The sequence below is a fragment of the Anticarsia gemmatalis genome, chromosome 19 (genome assembly GCF_050436995.1).
Source record: "Anticarsia gemmatalis isolate Benzon Research Colony breed Stoneville strain chromosome 19, ilAntGemm2 primary, whole genome shotgun sequence".
NCBI lineage: Eukaryota > Metazoa > Arthropoda > Insecta > Lepidoptera > Erebidae > Anticarsia > Anticarsia gemmatalis.
This window is the reverse complement of record NC_134763.1, coordinates 6,495,593-6,511,315: the sequence shown is the minus strand read 5'-3', so window position 1 is coordinate 6,511,315 and position 15,723 is coordinate 6,495,593. Positions and strand designations below refer to the sequence as shown.

General features: G+C 35.4%; 1 protein-coding gene across 1 annotated transcript; it reads left to right on the top strand.

Annotated features, from left to right (window-relative positions):
• Positions 1 to 368: 368 nt before the first annotated feature.
• LOC142981111 (uncharacterized) lies at positions 369 to 15,341 on the top strand. The gene is made up of 7 exons (XM_076126795.1): positions 369 to 549; positions 10,844 to 10,938; positions 12,442 to 12,756; positions 13,205 to 13,367; positions 14,176 to 14,319; positions 14,575 to 14,779; positions 14,873 to 15,341. The coding sequence occupies exons 2-7, from the start codon at positions 10,869 to 10,871 to the stop codon at positions 15,107 to 15,109; spliced, it is 1,134 nt and encodes a 377-aa protein (XP_075982910.1). The 5' UTR covers positions 369 to 549; positions 10,844 to 10,868; the 3' UTR covers positions 15,110 to 15,341.
• The last annotated feature ends 382 nt before the right edge of the window (positions 15,342 to 15,723 follow it).

Sequence of the window (15,723 nt, the reverse complement as noted above, 5' to 3'; positions counted from 1 at the left end):
ATGTTAATTGAATCATTGAACAGTGCTAATTAGGTTTCTCCTCAGGCTCTAGAGCCAATTAACGTTAAAATTTGTTCTGCAGACATCTGAACTACAAATAGTATTTCGCAATCTTTGTTACCAAAACAAAACTACCGCTAAAACCGGTTGAAATAGCAAATGGCGGGGTTACCATGACATCATGTGGTTACGTCACGTAAACAAAGCTGTCAAAAGTTCGGAGGTTATTAAAACAGGAGCATGAAACATATAACCGTCTCTTTCTTATGTATTGATTTCCGTGCGTGTTTTCCTGTTGTCTCGTTCTGTGCCGCGCATTCGCTAACCGCAGCGGGTTTCGGAACTAAAATGTCTTATCACATAGAATTGGCTTCTATTAGCGTCAGTCAACGCGGCATGCGTGGTAGAATAGTTGTGTGATATCTCTCGGACTCATACGAAATCTCATGCTCATATTTTGTTGCAAAATTACTTTTTATCAATGAAAATGTGAACATTTTTATGTTGTTGGTGTTGCATCGTCACCGAACGGATATTATTGATGATCAGGTAGGCGCATGCTTGTTTCAAGTTATAGAATAAGTTATTAAAGGATGATTCCACTTGAATGAGCTTTAAGTTGAGATGAATACGTGATGCTGGTTTTACACTGCTGTAGTACATTTAATTTTATAAATCAATAGGATGGAACCACTGCGTATTGAAGTGAAAATGAAATTTTTATTATACCAGCAGAATCATGCTTATGTTTATTATGAAAAATACCCTCATATGAGAAGACGTTTCAATAAAATTGTGGTTCATGTATAAACAACATTGCAGTTATTCATTATTTCAATCAAAACTTGATTGCTATATAGGTAGGTAATAATAAAACCGAATCGTTATCGTTATGATAGGCATCGAAGCACCGTTGTATTATTTCGTTGACTGATAAGAGGGAATAAACATTGCATATTCCATGAATCATACCCTTTATACACACAAATTTATTTTAAATTTAAACAAGCCCTATATCCTTGAAAATAAGACATAGAATCCTTAGGCGGGCGTTTCGTATTATTCGCTAAACAAAGGTAATACAAACAGATGTAGGCAGCCCTAATGCGTATCCAATTCGTCCTTGTTGACATCCCTGACCTTGGAGCTCAGGCGACGCCGAGACGCTTGCCAGAGTGTGACGTCACGGTTTTAGCTTTGCACCTCTGAACAATCGATGAAGAGCTACAGACATGGGTCCTCGAAATAAGCTGAATGCTGAGGCCGAATAAGATACATTGTTTTGGAGATACAAAACTAATAGGTTACTGCCAGAAAGATGGTCCGAAACAAACACGGTTGAAGACAGGTTTTTTTTTGTTTCATAAAACAAAAAGGAATATTTTAGGTGGCTCCTTGAAACTTTAGGTATAGTTGGTCCCATTGTTCTTTGGTCGTGTTTTATTATGACTTGAGAGTCACATTGAAATTGCTTTGGATTGAATATCTAAAATAACTTGAAATAAATTATACGTATTAGGTAGGTACTCTGAAATACTGGACCAAAATGAACAGAAAAGCGAATTTCGAAAAACCGGGATTTCGGAGCCTAAAGCCAGGTTTATCAGTGCTGGTCATTTTCGTACACGCTCTATAATCTTGGACAGATCAGGGGGAATCCTAGATAAATGGCAAATTGACCTATTTTACACTGAGACAAATAAACGCGCTCTGGGAGGATATCATAATTATAAAGATTCAGAGAACAAATATGGATCAGGCGCTCAATTGTGCACATTTCGTCTTAAATATAAATTATATTATTATGTTCTCACATAACAATTTTCCTATGACAAATACCTAGGTTGCCTGTATGACATGACACAAAAGATATTTTAGTGTTCCCTTGAGATGACTGTACTAAGCTAATAACCGGCCGCAGATGTTGCGGAGTTCAAACAATATCAAGAACGTTTTTATAAAAATAGATTTATCGCCTATCAATTCTGATTTACTTTGGAAGTTTACCAGGTTGTTTAATAGCTAAAAAAATATTTAAAATTTCGTGGTTTTAACGCCACTTAAACTTCTAATAAGTATTAAAAATGCTTAGTTTGTGAGAATAGATGTTTATTTGCCGCTCTTTCACAAAAAATGACTTAATGAATTTCAATAACATGTGGCACACAGATAGTTTATATCCTGGATCGTCATAGGATTAATTTCACATCAATAAATGTTTCAACGCGGACAAATTAGAGGACAGAAAAATATATTTCGTTTTACTATAGCTCTACATATTCTTTACTAGCTGACCCGCGCAACTTCGCTTGCGTCACATAAGAGAGAATGGGTTTGATTTTCCCCGCTTTCGTAACATTTTTCGTTGCTACGCCGCTCCTAATAACCGTAGCGTAATGTTATATAGCCTAAAGCCTGCCTCGATAAATGGTCTATCTAACACTGAAAGAATTTTTCAAATCGGACCAGTAGTTCCTGAGATTAGCGCGTTCAAACAAACAAACAAACAAACAAACAAACAAACAAACAATCAAACAAACAAACTCTTCAGCTTTATTATATTAGTATAGATTTATTTCTTAAAAATAAGTCGACCTTTCTTAAAAATTTCATTCGTTGTTTGGTACTCGAACGTTGCACATTTACCTATCTTATCGTACAAATGACTGTGAGAAGGTGACTGACTGCAACATACTGTTAATTGTTCTAACCGTGTCAATTGTACTGCACTTGCGAGCAATCATAATTATGTGCGAGTATACATTGGTATAATATTCTAGCTCTATGTCCACAAATAGGTAGGTATGTAGCATAGCGTAGCGTTACACGTCCACATCTGCATTTTAAAACAGGTGATACCGTATCGAATATTGACGAAAAGTGTTCAAGAATATTTTGTAAATAATTTATTATGTTACATTTATTGAGGGCATGCAAAGTCCCCAACCCGCACTTGGCCAGCGTGGCGGACTCAAGGCCTAACCCCTCCCTCATTACGGGAGGAGACCCTTGCCCTGCAGTGGGACAGTAATGGGTTCAATTTAATTTATTATGTTATCGATACATACAGTCTACAAACAATGTTCTGTTCCCTACAATGTAGCATTTAGAACCCCGGGAGCCCGTGGCTCCTTTAGCACAGAAAAGAGAATATAAATTTTCTCTATGTTCACGAAGTCATTCAGTTAATTATGGCAGATTTTCTACTCTAAAGTTATGTGTCTGGTTTCCTATACTTAGGTAATTAAACTAGTCAGCCGAAAATCAACGAATGTGAATCAATAGCTTTAAATTGAGGTCCATTCACAACAACAAAATTGATGACCACAATCTATGACCATAGACCGTGGGCGTGTAGCAAACCTATATTATATACGAAGTAATTCTCAGATTTCTCAGTAACCTTCTACCGTATAAAATATAACAAAGTAACGATTGTTTAACATTGAACACCGCAGTGCTCCCGCGCATATACCGTGGCTATAAAAAGCCGAATATTAAATGAGTGTATTACGTCACCTGCCGTTAACAAGATTACGAATACACTATGTCTACACATACATTAACACATAGCGTAGATTTACTGCGTAATGACATTAGATGCTTATTATAGAGGCGTGACTGTGAATCAGGATCTAAGGTACCTGCGGGTATTAAGGCCTGTCGGGTAATAAGGCCTAAATCACAAAAAACGTACGAAATACAGTAGTTGACGATCAAGATTACTGTCACACAAGCTCAGAGCGTATATAAGTCACTGCAAAGTGGCGGACGCACTCTAGCACTTCTCCTCCCGCAAATATCGTCGAAATCATTCAGAAGTGCGGTTCAGCAGCACGAATTATAAAAATTGACTCTAGTAAAACGTAAGTTGTTTAGAAAATATCATATTTACAAACCTGTATTGACTGTCCGCTTATTAATTAATGTATGCTTGTCCGTAAATTACCGTTTTAAGAGACTTGTAGTTATAAAAATTATATTATTATTCTTTTCTGTAAATAGGTGGTTGGCGGATATTAAGGCCTATAAAATTTTACAATAGGCCTTATTATACTCCTATTTTTTTAACTGCTATATAAGTAGGAGCGTGTTTTTAAAATGTTTTTTAGTGGTAGTATATACGTAGTTTATATTTTCAATTTATATATTATTGTTTTTAGTGCTTACAGTCACGATGCCTCCCAAACGAGCATTGTGGTCAGAAGGCGATCTGACAAAAATAAATCACAAAAAAAAAATGATCGGTACTGTCATGCTTGCAAATAAGATAGAATGGATGATGCTATGAGGTAATGTTCGCGATGCTCTAAGTGGTACCACGAAGAATGTGTCGGTTTGACTGCAGAATATACTGATGATTTTCAATGTCCTGATGGATGCGAATAAGGACATTTTTTTAATTTATTAAGACTACTATGCTTTCTATTGCCTTATGTTAATGATTATTGATGTCAAGAATACTAATTTATTTAGTTTAAGTTGATTTTTGAATAGTTTATAGTATAGGCCTTTTTACCCTACCCTATTATAATAAGGCCTAAAGACAGCGTTTTTTTAAAAGTGATATAATGTTTTAGTTTTAAGCTTTAAAAGCTATTTTTTGTTTAAACTCGGTAGTAATATAAGTACATGACTGATTATTATAAAAACTGGTTGATTATATTGGATATTCTTAATTTTATTACAAATCTCCCTTAGCTAGGCCTTAATACCCGCGGGTACCTTATATTAGTTTCAATTCTTGAAGACGTAAACAAAGAGACCTACGATTTTACGCTACATGCGGTTGAACACGTATTCATGTCCTTCCGACGGATATTCGGCAACGGCAGTTTCGTTGAAATAAAATAAATCTGGAGACTGAGCAAGAGTTTGTTTATAACGGCCAAGTGCGCATTATACAGGTGGGAACAATCTTTAGTATCATCCATTATCCTGACAGTAGCCCGATAGAACCAAAGATAAGTAAGGTGCAGGACTGGAAGCTAAGCGCTGCTAGGTAGGAATTCGTTCGTGAGGTGACTTTGCGTCCGTTGTTTGTATGTTTGTAAGAGTTCCCGCGAGACAAAAGAAATTCTTAGCCCGGGAGTTGTCTTTTAAAATAGGTGTACCATAAAGCAACATTATTAAAATTCATTTAAATGCGTTATTCAACAACAAAACAAGTTCTACTTTTACGTTTTACGATTCACAAATAGCTTTTTCGTTTTTAAAAAACAGTGTTTTCACTTATAACAAGTGTGATGTGTATTCAAGTCAATGCTAAAGTGAAAATTTGTATGGGTTGTGTATAATAATTAACATGCAATTGAAGGACCTAACGAAAATACAAATTGCAAATACGAATTATTCAAATTAAATTGGTCTCTACTTTCCCCTGCCGAAAGTGTAGCATTTGGGTTAATATTAAGATTATTTCAATATTAATAAGAAAAAACCAATAGCAATTTGCCTGATTTGTTAATCGCATAAGCAGTCGTTTACTACCACCGAAACCTAAGAGGCAGCTTACAGTCTATATTATTCAGCAGTCGATGATATTGAAAATATCTATCTTATGACTATTTATTCCTATTCCAATTTATTGTCCCCCTCTGGACTTGTAAATACCAAGTTATAAGGTGTTATTCCACGACTCTATGTATTATTCAAAACATGAATTTCAATGTGTTTTCCTCACGAGTTTCCTGTTTCGTTTCAGCTATTCCTGCTCCTACGTACTCCTGCTAATTATAGAATTATTTATAGCCACTATATAGCATCTTGATTAAGTACGTATAACTATTGTAAAAATCAATTGCATTATGTTTCAACATACTCTAGATGTTCCGAAATTAATGTCTGAATTTTAATAGTGCAAGACTTAGGTTGATATGGACAGCCCTACTCACGCTTTTTGCTATGTAGTGTTATTTCCTATACGTTTGAAATGTTATTTACTATAAAGATTCGCTCTACATCGGCTAATTAAATTTAGCGCAGTTTTCCAAAGACCCTACCTTGGAATACATATCTCTTAATCAGTAATGTTTATAAATGTGTCCTATATACGTATGTGCAATTATCTATGTACGACATCGTCGGTAAATTCTGCATTTTGTTGTTTCCTAAATTTTTAAGTTGCTACTTGCATTCTGCTCCAATCATTGGTGTTGTTGCAAAACACTCAGTTCTTTAACCAAAGTATTTATATTGATAGAGTGTAATGTGCAATATATTGAACCGCCAACATCCTCCACATCTGTTGTGTGCGAACTAATGGATTGTATTTTCGATCCCAGTATTTGTTTGGTTAACGTCAGAACGATTCGAAAGAATTTTTATTATTTCAACACGGATCAATCGCGTTATTTATTGAAGAACAAGCGCCGTTTGATTTAAAGAGAACTTCTTAGAACCAGGATATACCCACAATACATTAAACAGAACAGTTCTACACTGCAACATAACTTTAATAAATATTATTTATGTAAAGCTACTAAATAGTTCTGGGAACATAGTATAATAACATAGTTTTTATAAATTTAGTGTCTGTGACACACAATTTATAAATTCTCAAACATCTTTGTGATAGATACTTGATAATTAGATAAGTTCCTAAGCTACGTTGTCACACAACAAAAATGATTCCTGCAAACCTGTTTGACACGTAGGTACCAAAAAAATAATAAAAATAAAATATATGCAATAAAATGGAATTAGTCAATGATATATGTAAAGGATTTGTTTGACTTTGAATCTGTTAATAAATACACTTAAATTCACACACAGTAGGTATGTCTGAATTTTATGGTTGTTGTTGGTGTCCTGCGTTAATTTAGTGCGTCAATTGTCCTTGTCAACGAGATTAAATCTTATTGCTGTTCCACAAACACACGTTCTATGTTTTTGCCTTATTCAGAAGGATTAACAGCTGTATTTTGAACCAAAATGACCAACATAAATGTAGAACTTACTTTGTCATGAACTCTACCTGTTCATTATTTAATTACAAATATGGTTAAGTTTAATGATAAAGTGCTACTAAATCGAGACTTTCATTTAAAAAAACATCACTTATATGAATTATACATCTACCAAATACAAATATCAGTGAAAACACTCATATTTTTCAGTTGATAAAATCGACATGGGAAAGTTAAGGTACCACAGTTGAGAGTAGTTATTCTTTGCTTGCTCGCAATCATTATCTTTGTGATTGAAAATGCTCTGACCGTCACGCTACAAAGCAAACTAAACGATATAATACTATACATACAATAAATTAACATAACTATAACAATAAACACTTGTATCAGCCACACATATGTGTTACATTCTCACCGACAATTCACTCGGTCTCCCGGGAAATTATACAATTTATTTACGTTTCTGACTAACACTAGTTTGTTAGAGCGATATTTGATGTATTAATATCGTTCATACATTCATACATACTTAAAATTACGCAATTTTTTCCAATAGGGGTAGGCAGAGACCAGAGAATGCTCTTGATATTATTTTTACAAACTTCCTTTGCGTCATTCACATCCATACATCTTGTCATACAGGATCTGATAAAGAGAAAGTAAAAGGATTATTTGATGTAAATTATTTTCATTTTAAACCAATCTTACATCACGCGCTAGTTTGTAATTTAAAACTACATACAACATTTTGTTCGAACCAATCAAATTTTATTTTCGACTCCATACTGTCGCAAATAGACCTGCTGACCTTTTTGCTAGAAATCACAGATATGATCTGATATATACCACCGAAATAATATAATAAATCTTAATGCTTTATTTACTGCGTTAAAAGCAATGCCATAGTAACGAAAAACACCACATCCGAAGTGGGTGACCTCGGCGCGAGTATTGAACCAAGACGCTTTACTGAATATACCGATGTCTACACAAAGCTTCAAATGAATAAATGTAAATAAATATGTCTGACATCATTTATTGTGTATCACATTGTAGGAAATGAATAAAAGAATCGATTTCCTCGTATTTTTTTGTTAAATTGATTTTATTTTGTGACAACTGTCATTGCTTTATCGTCTAGCAGTCAAAGGTGCGGCGACACCCATCTCTCATATTAGAATCAGTTTTAGAATACCCAATTGGTCTTTCCATTTTTTAATACTACTATACTTGAGTAATCTCAATAAAAATCTTGAGTTATATTTGCAGTTATCAAGCATACGATACAGCTTTGCAGAAAACAGCATTACCCACCTCACCTAGGTAGAGTCGTTCTTCATCTCCTTAGAAATTGCATGCAACAAAATGAGTTTTATCTGCTTCATATTGATACGGCGAGAGATATTGAGGTTTTTTAATACATACTACCGATGGACTCTCCATTTGCTATTGCCAATATAAAACCCTGGAGGGCTTTTGAATTGGAAGACTATCGTTTTACTGATTTCAGTAACCTTGAATCTTCACACAGCAAACTAAATCAACACACAGTGTTACAAATTTATCGAACTATACATAAACGTTCCCCATAACATCAGGTATTTCCTGTAGTTATTTCTGTCAGTATATTCGCCACATGACGTCGTAGACCAGTCCCTTACGCCCTTGTAGTAATAAAATTATTTCTGTTACATGACGATTATTTCAATGTTAGATGACAGTCATGTTGATTTTAGAAAAAAAGGAATATTTCTTTGAATAATAAATGCGTGTCACGTGTTAGAGATTAAGGAAATTATTATGGTATGTAATTAATTGGAACAACTCATCGGAGCTGTATGCAATAAGTACATAAATTGTCCTTGCAATTAAGTAGGAAATAGTCATCATCAGCCAATAACTGTCCACTGCTGGACATAGGCATCCCCTAGAGCGTGCCACATTGCTCGATCGTCGTAGTCGGAGGAAATTCAAACTATAACAAACCATCTTGACAAACGGACAGCGGAGACTTAATAATAGGGGTTTTACCTTTTGGCCAAGAAACCCTAAAGATAGTGAAAACCATAGAAATACGCAAACACCGATCCGGGTCGGACACCTTTTTACCAGCAACAATTAAGGCAGTCTTTTTAGAGATACAATAATTTGAGTTATAAGTTCCTCGAAAGTCGTAAATTTTGAGTGCAACAATTCGCTTGATTTATTCTCCCACAGCTTAAAAATAACCCATTGTGTGCGCAAGATTGGTAATTTTACGTTCACAGTGTCCTACTTTCGCCATAATTTAAGGTGTTGTTATCCCAAGGTATTCAAACGATGTAATAAATTATTCGCCACGTGCCCCCAGAGAGAATAGAATTCAATACGCTAATTGACCTACAAATATAATTAATGTTCTACTTAGTTAATGGTGTTTTGTCCCATAACGAAGATCGATCGACACCTACAATTGGTTACTGTCATGTCATCCATCAATAATGGAAAACAAAATAGGATTTGCTTTATAGCTAGGCCATAAAAAAAACATGTGTATTAAAGAGATCCTATCTATACTTATAATAAATCTGTAGAGAGGTCAATTCTGTACATTGAATATATTAAAAAAAAAACCAATGGGGGATGTTTAGTAACGGATACTGATACCGAATCTGCAATTTATAATTTTCTTTTCTGTCTGTCTGTCTGTCTGTCTGTCTGTCTGTCTGTCCTCCGTCTGTATGTTACGCTATCACGTAAAAACTACCGGATAGAATGCACTGACATTTGTTATATGCATAGAATAAGTAGTGGAGCAAGTATTGGGATACTTTTTATCGCATAAAATTTCATAGATTTTTAGAAAATTGAATAAAATACGTAGAATTCGTTTGAACCTGCGTTTCCCTAAAGAGACCATAGATGGCGTTGCAAGCCATTTCACAACATTCGCATATGGTTAACGCGGTGCCTGCCGTATCGATACCTGCTGTTCGCACCAACCAATAGATGGCGATATAGTCCGCAACACAGCATGTTTTTCCTAATTAATTTATTTTCATTGCTTTATTGTTAAAAAAATACCTTTGAAACAGGCTATACATTTATAAGATTTTCAAACATAAATGTTGTATGATATATTACACAAAAATGTTGGTTTACGTGGTTCCGGTGCGGTCGGGATATCCTAGATGGCAAACCGAGTAATTTCGTTTGTTGTCGTTGTTCGCCGCAACTAACAGATGACGTTGTAGTTCGTAACACGTAACCAAATTAATTGGTTGCATTAAGGAAATAAATTGGATAGCTATGAAACAGACTATGTGGTAAGTTTTAAAAAATAAACGACGGATGATATATAAAAAATAATTACGGGTTACGCGGTTTCGGACGTATCAACGCAAGTATACCTACATTATTACGCGTGTGAAGAGCTGCGGCACAGATAGGTCTGTCTGTACCTATAATAATATTCTGAATCCAGACGGGTAAGCAATGGTCAGTCTATAATAAGGTATTATATTTTACACTGTAAACTGGTACGGATACAGACGAGAGCGGAAAAGAAGGTAACCACAGGAAATCAGGCGCGCCTGAGCCTGTGTCACATTGTGTGCCCTTCGGGTCCCTTTCGTAAATAACCATTAGATGACAAAAGAGTTGTTAGCATTTTTATGTGTAGGTGTGTAGGTAGTGCTTCGCAATTCGTGTGCTCAAACGAATAAGCAACAGTACGAAATTCACGCGAGCAGAGCCGCACGGGTCAGCTAGTCTATTAATAAAAAAAGGACACAGTCTCACCGTGTACCACAGAATAGATACCGAGGGTTTTTTTACTTCTTGTTCTTTAGTCCTCCTTATTTTTCGAAAATAAAATGTTTAGTTTTACATCTCACAGAAGGAAATCATTTTTTGTCAATCGGTTGCACACAACATTTGTTTGTATGTTACAGAAAATGAAGACGAAGTGAAGTAAAGATGACGATTCTTCTGTACGACTACTGTGACCTGGAAGAGAGGCCGTCTAGGCACACCACCTGCTGGAAAGGTAAAATATGATACTACTTGGGCCTGTACCACGACGAATCAACGAAATTATAACTCAGGATTTTCATCTATAGACGCGTTTCCTCGTATTCTTAATCCTCACAGTTATGGTATTAAAGGGGCTAGATTTGTGATAATAGGTGGATGTAGAATTTATTTGAGGGGTCGAATCTACCTTTGTAATAAATCTTGTGAATTAGCGTAGCTTATGAAAGCTAAACTATAACCGCTGTACAATCTTTCGCACGGACTACAACTTTCCTCTACATTTTCATTTAACTTTGCCTGCTTAGAAACCTGTTCCAGTCATCAAAACTGGACTAGATAACTACGCAAAAAAATATATTTGAAACATAAGATATAAGTGTTAATGGCTAACGAAACGTTAAAGTATCGTTCTTGAAGTACCTACACTTTGATGACTTCATAAGATTATCTTGGTACTTTTGAGTTGTCTGAATGACATTATCGTGTTATCATAAAGTAATTTTGTGATAAAGTTGAGGCAATGCGTACTTACTGACCCACTTTTTAAAAGAGGACTAAACAGTAGTTAAAAAAGTAATCGGTTTAAAAGTTTTGAAGATTTTCCAAGTTAGGCAAGTTAAGCTTTATTTTGCGTTACAAACAAGTTTTTTTTTTGTTATAGCTTTGCGCTATAATAGACCGCATCGTCTATAACTTAGTGTTCTTTTAGGGCGCAATAATTGTAGGTCATCACGCAACTGTCTATATGAAAGTTGTCGTGAGTTTGATTCCGATATCATTCAAAGGAACTCTGTACTTATATATTTACGTAGTTTGTATGCATGTAAAGTTCCCTTCGACGCGGACACAAAACAAGTACAATGATTAAGGATTCTGATAATCCAGCTACCTTCCAATCAGAATGGATTAAGTTAAAAAACTGTAAACAATATATCAATCGACCTTTTTTGTTCCAATCATCATCATGTAACAATACTCAATAATCAATTAAACATCATTATCCCATACAAAGCTGATTGCACAAGAGGCCCGAGGTACGAGGTTAGTCAGACAAGCCGACTAATCCTCGCCGCACTCGGCAGGACACCGACTGTATCTATATATCTATGTATCTCTATGTACTCATCGTTTATCGGTCTTATGTCACTATGACCTCACGCATTGGCACACCACACCTAGTTGAGGCCGTTTGAATTTTAAACATATGAAACTATAAGTATTGTACTGCAATCGTTACGAAAATTTTTAGCGAAGTTAGGAAGTTAAGTTAACTTAACCCTTCGTCAACTTAACCTTTAAAAAAATCCGGCTCGGTACGTAACTTACTTACTAATAACGGAGATATCTATAGCTTATATTACTTATAGCAACCGTTGGAAAATATTACACGGTCTAAGTACCTTTAAATCTTTTGGAATTAGGGTTTTTAGGGCTTTACTCAGTTAGGCGATCTTTTGCCATACAGATTACAGATCTAGATTAGAAGATAAAGAAACGTGAAATTTACTTGTTACAGCATGGCACCTAATACTGTACGTATTAGCAGCCGTCTTCGGCATACTGAACTACGTATTTCTACAGAACACCATGGATTTGGTAGACAACAACTGCGTTCTATTTCCCCGAGAACTGGCGTTCCACTATGTAGAGTTGCCAGAGGCTCAAAACATACTAGACTTTAATGGAACTCGTGAATTTAAGAATGTGACTGATGATGCTCAACCTTTTGGTAATGTTACGATGGACAAAGTGAAAAGAGAAGCGAAAGATAACGAAACTGCTGATGCGAACGAGGTTTCAACAGTCGAAGCAAACGTGACGATATCCCACGGTAAGTTACTGATAGCAAGCGACGGTAAAGCGGTAGTTAATGAACAATAATATTTAACTGTTTTTTCCTCGTGTGCTGCAGTTAAAAATTTACATAATCAACTCGTAAAATAACTGAACAATGGAAAAGGCGTGTGAAATAAAAATACTATGATTACTTTTTTATATACAAGTAGACCTAGTTTCAATTTCAATCTTCTATAAAGAAAGTATGTTCCTTAATCCATAGGAAAATGTTGAATACAATTCTTTTGAGAACTAGTTAATTGGAACATGTTGGTAGGAGATTTTTACAAATTCACCATCATTTTCAATTGTTATTTGTTACTTTAAAACATTCTCACCACGCAGTTTCATCTGTAAAACCGAGACTCGATACGACAGTATTCTTCTAACGGAAGCAATTTTTCGACGTTCAATCATTAGCTAACTATCCGTCTTTATTTCAGAAAACAAAACCCACCGCCATGTCCTGGACATATCGAGGACTCTCTTCAGGGAAGACAGCGACTGTCTCTTTGCTGAGTACATGCCACTTCTATCCACCGTTTTCGCTCTACTATGGATCACGCTATTCACTATGTGTGCTAGCGGTGGACATGTTCGAACTGGGTAAGGAAAATATTGGCGAAATATCAATTTATGACACGTTAAATGTATGAAAAATTAAGTACTTGTAACCCAAATAAACTAGGTAATGTTATTAAGTATACTCATATCGATCGATATCATTCAATGGTAGGTATATGATAAGGTTTAGAATCAATTTTATTGGTGCTGCTTCGGTTGGCGACCTTTTTGAATCAGAGACTCAACCTCTTGCAAAACCTTAATTGCGTTAAAGCAAAACGTGATAATGATCAAAGGGAAAGTTAAGAGTGTATTACGTTAATGACATTTGTGACGAACCACACGTTGACTAATCGAAATAAACTTCAAACTCAAAGGAAATAATTAACAAGACAAACATTGTATTTGACGCGTAACATTTGGCAACTATCCAATGAGGTTAACAAAACAGAAGTGTCAGAAAATCTTGTTAACAATGTCTGTAAATTATTTGACGAATAAGCTTCGCCTGTTGGGTGGTCGGCCGTTCAATATTATGGTCTACCACATCATATCAACTTTTCTGCATATCGATTTAAGCTATGTAGGACAAAATGGGGGCATAATTATTAGCATATCAGACTCAATAACCAACAATAGGTACCTAGGTACAATTGATGAATATTTTTCATAAAAATTGATACTAACCCCGCTAATATGTAATCGGTCAGCGTTAGTTTAAAACTTACCACCAAATATAAGTATTTATTAATAGACAGTATTTTGTTCCGTATTAAAAATTCGAAAAATAATATTAACACGTAATTCTTACTTAATACTGGGTTATTAATTTTATTTTCTGTTTTTGAAGGCTGACTCAACCGTGGCGTATTCTGGCGCCAGCATTATTGTTCGCCCTGGTGATGGTCGGTCTCACAGGACACAACTTCACCCTCACTAACGGAGGACTACACGCTTTCTGTGAAGCTTTCTTTGACGTCACCAACTCTACGACGTAAGTATGTTGTTTCGGTTTTCAGGTGATATCAAAGTATTTGCTAAACTAAATAATTATACATTTTTAAATACTTTATTACTAAGAGTTAGATTTTCCGGAATTCCTAATCTTTAAAGTTTACCTACTCGAGGAATAATTTTGATGCATAATAATTATCGGATTTCTGACGAAATGCCTAAGCTTGGTGGGTTAATTAATTAATACTGGTGAAGCTAGCTGCTGCTTACTTAAAAATAAAACCTTGTTTTACAGTTGTTCAGCTGTGAACCCATTCCTTGAACTAAGTTGGAACACGACGTGGGGCATGGGTGGACGTGCGGCGGCGACTCGAGCCGCCAGCGCCGGCGTGTGGGCTACCTGGGCGTGCGCGGCCGCCTTGCTTCTAGCGCGATGTCTTGCCGCCCCTGACTTCGTTGTCAAACGCACAGGCGTTTATCTTAGCAAAGACCCTCAAGATGTAAGTTATAATACCTACTGAATTGAGATACTACCTACCGTTAAGTATTAATTCCGATTTTCATAATAAGGCAAACATGTTTACCTGTTTCAGAAAATCATTCCTCATTTGAAGAGACAGCAAAAGTCTTTGCGATCCCCAGAACAAGGAGACAATGTTTCAATTAAATCTGAACCGACTGTTACCACGGAACTGGTCACAGCTTCAGTGGATCAAGGAGATTCCGCCCCCACCTCTCTCATGGTCACCCCAGTGAGGACGGCCTTTCAACGCAATACCGAAGAAATTGAAATGGCGTACACGCCACAAGAACGCTTTGAAAATCATTGATAGACTTCCAAATATATGTTGTTAAATCGTGCTTCAAGCTGCCGCTTTTCGGAAAATATTTTGGAGTATATTTTTGACTCAGGTACTTTTTAAATATGCAAACATTTAATATGAGCATATTTGCGAACAGTGCTTGTCAATATTAGTTTTAAAAGATTTATGATTATTTTTATTACTTTGTGACATTACTTTATTAAGTTATGAGTAAATAAACGCCTTTATTTAATTTAAAGTTCGTTTTAATTATAAGTACACACAAACCAGTGCCATAATATTGGTGTTGATCCATTTACGAATAGATATTAACTACCTTGCGCCACGTAAAGGCTGTATTACAGGTATAGTTCATAAACTGATAATAATCTTTTAGGTATCACGTATATCATTAAACTAAAAAGTATTTAGCTAAAAATATTGCTACGATAGAGAAATCGAAGTGCGGTCACTATCATATCGTATTTTTAATAGAAAAACTATAAAAAGGAATAAATATCGATAAATACAATTAAAATAAAATCATAAGTAGGTAAATACTATTATTATATTTTAACGTTATTATATTTCTACTATGGAGCGGCTAGGCTCAGTAATATTTATGACTTATTTTTTCTAAC